This window comes from Limulus polyphemus, unplaced genomic scaffold, assembly GCF_000517525.1.
Source record: "Limulus polyphemus unplaced genomic scaffold, Limulus_polyphemus-2.1.2 Scaffold1746, whole genome shotgun sequence".
In the NCBI taxonomy this organism is placed as follows: Eukaryota; Metazoa; Arthropoda; class Merostomata; order Xiphosura; family Limulidae; genus Limulus; species Limulus polyphemus.
Window position 1 is genome coordinate 239,767 of NW_013667356.1, and position 8,872 is coordinate 248,638.

The window sequence follows — 8,872 nt, forward strand, 5'->3', positions numbered from 1 at the left end:
TTAAAATATATACATTCAGTGTAATTATAGATTAATTTATTTAAAATATATACATTCAGTGTAATTATAGATTAATTTATTTAACATAGTATACATTCTTAGTAGTTACAGAGTAATTTATTCAATATAGCATCCATCCTGAACAGTTATAGATTAGCTTATTTAATATGGTATGCATGAATAGTTAAATATTAATTTATTCAGTTAATAGTACAAATTCGGAATAGTTATAGATTAATCAGTTTAACACATTATACATTCTGAATAGTTATAGATTAATCAATTTAACACATTATACATTCTTAGTAGTTACAGATTAATTTATTCAATATAGCATCCATCCTGAACAGTTATAGATTAGCTTATTTAATATGGTATGCATGAATAGTTAAATATTAATTTATTCAGTTAATAGTACAAATTCGGAATAGTTATAGATTAATCAGTTTAACACATTATACGTTCTGAATCGTTATAGATTAATCAGTTTAACACATTATACATTCTGAATAGTTATAGATTAATCAATTTAACACATTATACATTCTGAATTGTTCTGGATTAATTAATTTAATACACTACACATTCTGAGAAGTTATAGTGTTGTAAGCTATATATATTTAATGTTGAAATATATTTATTAGCTAGAAGGGACTGCGAGTTTTTGATGATATAGTGTGACGTTAAGTTCTCGTTAGGTCTAGAAACCTCCAGGTCACAGGTAGATTACAAAACGATGTTCCGTGATGCGTCGAGATAAAGGAGTTGAAAGTTAGTTGAGATGAATGAAAGTTATAGCGCTACTTTGCACAAATAAACAAATTGGTCGTTCATTAGTCCTAGTACTGTTGTTAGAGACGTATAAAGTCATTTATAGGCTTAAGTTATTAACACCATTTTATGATAGTTTAAAAAAATTTTGTCTCATTAAGTGGACTGCACATTGAATTTCTTTCACCTAATAAATGAAAAGAACCCACAAAGAATTAAAGAACTACGTTTAATACAGGTTATTCAAGATATGCTGTCAAAGTAGATAAGGATAAAAATTCAACTTACTAAATTCTATGAGTAGATTATGAAATAAATAGTATATCGATTGAATACAAATATATTAAATTTACGATCATACATTTTTTATTATCTAAAAGGTTCTGTTAATGAATAACAACACATTGATTTTTCCTTGGTTATGTTTCGTTTTTTGTATCTAATGAAGAGAATATTTTGTTATACAAATGAAGATCTGAAGTTAATTTCTACCACATAGGGTGTACTCTTAATGTATAGAGTTAGGCTAGAGTAAGTCTCTTAGTCAATAAATTATGGAGTGTCTTAGCGAGTCTCTTCGTTAGTAATTTGTTTATCAATCAGTCAGAGAGTTACTTAGTTCAATTTTATGCAATTAAGTTTGGATGTTGTGTACCGTAAAGATCGAAATTGCTGTTTAACGTTAGTGTACTATGAGTCAGGCCCATCCGTGAACATTAGTTACGCATGAACCATGGAACTGAAGAGGTTTTTCTTAGATATACTGAACTTATACTTTGTTCTTATTTTGACCGAAGACTTGGCATGGCCTGGCGGTTAAGGCGCTCGACTCACAATCTGAGGGCCGTGGGGTTGTTATAATGTTATGGTCAATCCCACTTTACGTTGATAAAAAGCAGCTCAAGAGATGGCGGTGTTGACTAGCTGCCTTCCCTCTAGTCTATCATTACTAAATTAGGGACAGCTAATACAGATAGCTCTCATGTATATTTGCGCGGAATTCCAGACAAACCCCATATTTTTACCAAACAATCTAAAAGAACTCCCCTAACAATAGAAAATATTACAACAGCGTGATCTTTAATTTCACTTGCTGGCATTTCAAAAGTTGGTAGAATTAAAATTGTGAGTTAGTAATTCTATTTATGTTAACGAAAACTGTGAAAAACTAGCTCCAATGAAAAAACAAACAAACAAACTGTATATAAGATATGATTTAGGGTAAACTCCTTGTTTATGAGAAAACTCTTAACTTTGTATATTTATCGTCAAGTAGAATGGATCTTCAAGATCTGCTGTACTTGGTAACCAAGGAAAAATTATTGTATATTTACTAGTCGTCTGTTCATGGAGTGTTAGTCTTGTAAGTAGTAGATAATCTGTCCAAATTAATAAAATTTAATATTGTTACGTCTCTTTTCGTTTGTTAATTTCCCGTATAATTTATTTCCGATGAAACTTTAGCGATACAAGTCCTTTCTTAAATAAAACTAGTTTATTCTTTCTCAATACAACTTTGCAATACACTTAATTTCCACAGTCACTTTAACTTAAACACATGCTATAATTCTCAACGATTCACGTACTTTACTTATGGTCACTACCGCGCTTGACTCAATTATCCGTCTCTATCTGTCTGCAATTCCATTGTCTCCAGTCAAATCTCGCCGGTCTTATATACTATAAAAGCGCGAGTCTAGCAAGCGCTCGAGCCTTCAGGAACGTTCTAGATACTCGTTACGTGTTACCAGCGTCACGTGAATTCCGCTGTCATAACAATATTATCTCCTTTAAATTTCTATATATTAACATGTACAAAGATACCATATTGATCAGAAAAATTATATAAACGGAAGGCTGCCATGATGACTGAACTCTTTATGAGGTGTTAATTCACATGTTATCTCTGTCTTTATCAGAGATTTATAAAATTGAGTATGCACAACTGGCACAAGGCATGTCTGAAATGCAGATTGATTTGTAACTAACTATACACAGCGATGCATGTATAATAGTATTAAATATGTACTTTTCTCTTTTTTTGTTTGTTTTGTAATTAATTTCGTATTTTGATTGGTGTTTCATAGTGAGTTTTCAATACGAATTTAATTCTTCCTATAATACCAATTCGCAATATTACGAAACCTATAAATAAACTCTTTACGCACCAGAGTTTTTGCATACTATAGACCATTGAAAAATATAGAACAGAAAAACAATCCAAAAACATTTCTGAACGTGATTAGTCATTATATAATAATTCTTTGTTCTCTAGTATATATACTAATATAATGATCATCTATACATTTATTCAATAGTTTCTATTTCTGTTTAACAGTTTTAAATAAAAGAGAAGTAATGTTAATTTGCCTTCTACTTACGACAGTAATCTAACAAAGGCCACGAACAATACTGATAACAAGATGATCCCTCCTAATGTCGAAAAAATGGCAGTAGTTAGGTTACTCTTGTGAACTTCTTCTGTCACTGGAAATACCAGAATAAATAATAAAGATTTCTCATGGAGACGCAACAATAGAGGTATAATTTGTTATGAGGCGAGGGAGTAGTTGCCCCCAGCCCCGAACTTTGCACTATATACCATAATCGAATATAAGATGATTGATAATGGTTGTTGAAACAATAAGTTCAGAATTATATGGTGAAATTATAAATTGGATTCATGGTTTCTGTAATTACTAGTTTTGGTTTATGTGGTCTAGTTAGAAAGTAATGTTTATGGTTCCTGGAATTATTAGTTTTGATCTATATCGTTTAGTTAGAAAGTAGTGTTTATGATTCCTGGAATTATTAGTTTTGATCTATATCTTTTAGTTAGAAAGTAGTGTTTATGATTCCTGGAATTATTAGTTTTGATCTATATCGTTTTGTCAGAAAGTAATGTTTATGGTTCCTGGAATTATTAGTTTTGATCTATATCGTTTAGTTATAAAGTAGTGTTTATGATTCCTGGAATCATTAGTTTTTATCTATATCGTTTAGTTAAAAAGTAGTGTTTATGATTCCTGGAATTATTAGTTTTGATCTATATCGTTTAGTTAGAAAGTAGTGTTTATGGTTCCTGAAATTATTAGTTTTGATCTATATGGTTTTGTAAGAAAGGTTGATAGTTCCTGGAATTACTAGTTTTGATCTATATGGTTTAGAAAGAAGGGTTAATGGTTTCTGGAATTACTAGTTTTGATCTATATGGTTTAGAAAGAAGGGTTAATGGTTTCTGGAATTACTAGTTTTGATCTATATGGTTTAGAAAGAAAGGTTAATGGTTTCTGGAATTACTAGTTTTGATCTATATGATTTAGAAGGAAGGAACTGGAAGTAATTAAGTCAATGCACGTGAGATTACCAAGGATAATTGCTCGTTTGATGTGCGTATGGCGTTGTGAATGGAAATGAAATAATGTAACTGTGTAGGAATATTATTCTTATTTTTGTAAAGTCTGGTCAGAAGTTAGATAAGAGTGTTCATGAAAGCAAGTGAGTTAAAGCAGGAATATTATTCAAGGTTAGGGGTGGAAGGTATTTCAAACTTATGGAAATCTGTTAGTGTCTCTTGTCTGTGAGTTCATATTCCAAAGTTTTGAATAATTTTTATTATAATGCTTTACGTTAACTTGTGGACACGAATATGGCAAAAAAAAAAAACTCTCCTTATTACCTTTTGCTACTTCTTTGTTCTGTTTAAAGTATTCTGTGTCAAACTTATGTGTTTTGTCACTTATTGTTTACATTGCTTACAGTTTCATCTATTGCTATAGGTATAAGGATACAACGCCCATGGTGAACAGAACGCTTTTGTTTTGTACAGGGGTGTGTCCATCTTTTAATCTATTGAGAAAAATCTTTCGCACCTAATAGATAGGTAGAAAGAAGTTTTATGAAAGGTTTTAGCATACAGTATTAGAGCCAAGAAATGACTTCTGTGCTGAAACAATTTTTATTGAAATTACTTCCATAATTGTGGTACACAGCTGTGGTTCGGATTTAAGATTTTAATGGCATTTGTGGGAATGTTAGCAATTTCTTTTGATGAGGTCTGTGTATTTTCTTTCAGTTGAAAGTATTGGATTGTTTTTATGTAAGAGGATATTGGTGGTTCTATATTCCATGTGGCTTGTAATAATTAAGATATTTAGGCAATTGTCCTTTATGTAACTGTAAGAGGATAGTTATAGTTCCATATTCCATGTGGCTTGTAGTAATTAAGACATTTAGAATAATGTTCTTTATGTAAGGGGATATTTACCAAGAATAATAAAAAAATATATTTGTAAAAAGGTTTAGCCAGGCATGATTTTAGAATCGGAGATTTTTTTTCCCAGACCAACAACTGGTTCAAAGAGACATTCTCTTCTGCCATGTTTCATTCTACTAAGTCTTCAGGAAAAAACAAAAACGAGGGTATTGGTATATACATTAAACCAGTTAGTGGTCCAAGTTAGTGGTTAGTGGTTTTTTTTTTTTCAAAGAAGTGAAAAACAGCATTATCTAAAAAGGAATGGTAAAAAAATCAACAACAGAAAATATATATTACCATTCACTTACCTTCTTTACATAGACCATTTACAGGTCTATAACCCAAATGACAGTTGCATTTAAAGTTGTAACACGTAGCAAAGAAATCATAGTTGCAGTCATCATTAGTGACACAGGGTTTACCAAATACATCTGGTGGGTAAACAAAATTACATAGCTCTATGAAATTGAAAATGCATCTTATAAACGACAAAACAAACAAACTACATAGTTGAAAGACGGATAACTTATATTACAAATAATGATACTGTTCGCTTTATTTCTTATTATAAAAATGTAGCATATTTGATATATTTGGCAACTAGATGTCTCATCTTCCACTAGAGGGCCATTGCAGGTTATGGAAGATGTTTCAATGCTCTTACTGTCTGTCTCGCAAGTAAAGGCAAACTGCACTGACCTAATTTGTAAGGTGTTTTCAAAACTTCTCTGTTTTTTCTTGTGCGTGGAACACCTATAGAGTAAAGTGTTAGTAACAGCTAGACACTAAAACCACAACACGTGAATCAGGAACATCGCCTTCATTCGCAAAGCGAAACCCATAGTTAAGGAAGAAACCCTTGGACTTAAAAAATGTCTTATTGAAGCTGGGTATTTCACTTTTATAACTTACCTATAACCTGGGTGAAAGGGTTAATGATTCTTTCTTCTAGAGGTAGGCAAAACTTCAAGAAGTTTGATATTTGTAAGGTCGGAATTCGTTAGAAATAGTGAGGTACGGCGTTCTGTCCAAAAAAGAAAAAAAAAGGTAAGGGAACGCCGTTCCCACACCACTGTTTACCTGTCAAATTCTTTTCTGTTCAGGTCTGGCAGTAAGGGTTCTCAGCTTGTAATCTGCGGGTCGTAGGACATAAAATCAATGCCGAACATGGTCACCTTCGGAGCATTATATTGTAACGGTCAATCCCACTAATCTTTGGTAAAGAGTAGCTCAAGAGTTGAAAATGAGTGCTGTAAGACGTCTGTTTTCCTCTTTGATCGATAATTCAAAATTGGGGACCGCAGCTTTTCCATGAATAAACAAACAGATATTTTCGTGTTTTATAATTATAATGTTCAAAAACACCTCTTTTGTAGAATCTCTGACTTGCTTTCAGAGTGATGAGCTCATTAAACACACTCATCTTATTATTTCAGAGTAATGAGCCCATTAAACACATTTATCTGATGATTCCAGAGTAATGAGCCCATTAAACACATTCATCATATTATTTCAGAGTAATGAGCCCATTAAATACATTCATCTGATGATTCCAAAGTAATGAGCCCATTAAATACATTCATCATATTATTTCAGAGTAATGAGCCCATTAAATACATTCATCTGATGATTCCAAAGTAATGAGCCCATTAAATACATTTATCTGATGATTCCAAAGTAATGAGCCCATTAAACACATTTATCTGATGATTCCAGAGTAATGAGCCCATTAAATACATTCATCTGATGATTCCAAAGTAATGAGCCCATTAAACACATTTATCTGATGATTCCAGAGTAATGAGCCCATTAAATACATTCATCTGATGATTCCAGAGTAATAAGCCCATTAAATACATTCATCTTATTATTCCAGAGTAATGAGCCCATTAAATACATTCATCTGATGATTCCAAAGTAATGAGCCCATTAAACACATTTATCTGATGATTCCAAAGTAATGAGCCCATTAAACACATATAATATGTGATGAACAACATTTATTTTTAGTCACCTCGCTTTAGTTTCAGTAACAACGGTTTTTATACGGCTTATAATTATATTCAACAACAATGGCTCTCAGGTAATATCTGATCGGATACAAAAATAATGATTTACATAATCTCAGATTAAAGCTAGATATAGTGATTTTTATACAATATCAGTGACTCTCGGATAATATCTGGCCAGATTCAACAAAACAGTGAATTTCATAATCTAAGATTAAAGCTAACCGTAGTAATTTTATATAATATCAGTCGATATCCAGTACAAGTAACTTTCAGATAATATCTGGAAGATTCAACAAAACAGTGAATTTCATAATCTAAGATTAAAGCTAACCGTAGTAATTTTATATAATATCAGTCTATATCCGGTACCAGTGACTATCTGATAATAATAATATGCGTTCAGTTGAATGTTAGCCATAGTTTTAGGAGTGAGGTAAAGATTTTATATGAACAAGTGTTTTCTTACGGCAATGTTCTTATTATTTTGACTAGAGTTATCTAATTTTCATATGAACAGTTGTCTTTGTACTTCAAGTTTTGTGAATTTTTTGAAACCAACATTTTTAGTTTTGTTATTTATGTTCATATGAGCAAGGGTATTTGTACTACAAATGTCGTAGATCTTGGTTTTATTATCATAAGCAAAAATACAAACCATTCTTTTTTAAAGATAGTTTCATTGGCTTCGAGGTGACATCAACTTCTATAACATAACTGTTTAGTGACATTCACATAGAAAAGCAAACAATTAACGTGGCAACACCACGGCTCATGATCGTCAGAACTCACAGTTACCGTTCAGGAACGTCAAAACATGAACCCAATCAATGTTTTCATCCATAAGTATAAATACTTTTGTCTAGTATAATTCTCATACATGTTGTGTATCTTTAGCTACATGAACGGCACAACTTTGAACGAAACATTATAACCATCAACAGTAAGTAGCCGACGTAATATTTACATATGTACATATCTCTAACGTTAACTACCACGTGCAGAAAGTAATATGAAAATTCCATGACAGTACAGAAGTATATTTCTCTTAAACAATTACGTATTCATTGAGAACATTTTATATAAAAAAACGTACCTTTCTCTTCTATCTCTCGCGATTCGTCAGAATTCTCACTGTCGTCAGCCGCGATGTTACTTGCCACAACCTCTAAAGTTGACTGGTGTACGAAAACAGCCATCAAAACTGCCGTGCGTAAGTACATGTTTAAATCTTCTACGTTATTAAAACTGGTTACCTAACACATCGTGTTAGTAATTTCAGTGCAAATAACTTATAATGTTCAGAATATTCTATTAAACTCTTACTTTTCTTTAATGTAAATACGATTATAAAATAATGTTTTCCACATTAAATGACACGGGACTTACGAGGTGGGTTAAGCAATCACGGTGTTGAAAAGATTTAGGGTTTTGGTTAATGTATTTTAACTTTAAGGGTTTGCTGACAAAAACAAATAACTAGAAGATAAACACCCACTTAGGAAACGTTGTTATCAGCTACGAACGAACAGTCACAACGTAGTTTGTGATTGCGTCTATATTTGTATTACAATGACATTTTCACGGGTAATTAAAAAAAGAGAGATATCACCTACAAGGGTAAAGGTTGTGATATTTATCGACATACAAAGGATCGGCAGGACTTTACCCGTTATTATCAATACTTGAAAAAAGTATCCAGAACGTTACCTGTTACTAATTAAAGTAAATAATTGAAAAAAAGGCCTTTATTTTCCAGAACTTTAAATTTTATTAATACTTGGAAACTTTTCCAGAACTTTACAGTTATTAATTACATTAAGTACTTGAAGAA

The 8,872-nt window shown here is 31.7% G+C and overlaps 1 protein-coding gene across 2 annotated transcripts in view; it reads right to left on the bottom strand.

The window, feature by feature from the left end:
* LOC111087114 overlaps positions 1–8,504 on the bottom strand; it is a 15,062-nt gene extending 6,558 nt beyond the window's left edge. The window contains exons 1-3 of one of the 2 annotated variants that reach the window (XM_022392596.1): positions 8,135–8,504; positions 5,338–5,460; positions 3,153–3,258 (exon numbers count right to left, since the gene is read on the bottom strand). In XM_022392596.1, the coding sequence (XP_022248304.1) occupies positions 3,153–3,258; positions 5,338–5,460; positions 8,135–8,261 (356 nt within the window). In that variant the 5' untranslated portion in view covers positions 8,262–8,504. The remainder of the gene's footprint in view (positions 1–3,152; positions 3,259–5,337; positions 5,461–8,134) is intronic. The other variant, XM_022392595.1, reaches the window with a different exon arrangement.
* Positions 8,505–8,872: the final 368 nt, after the last annotated feature.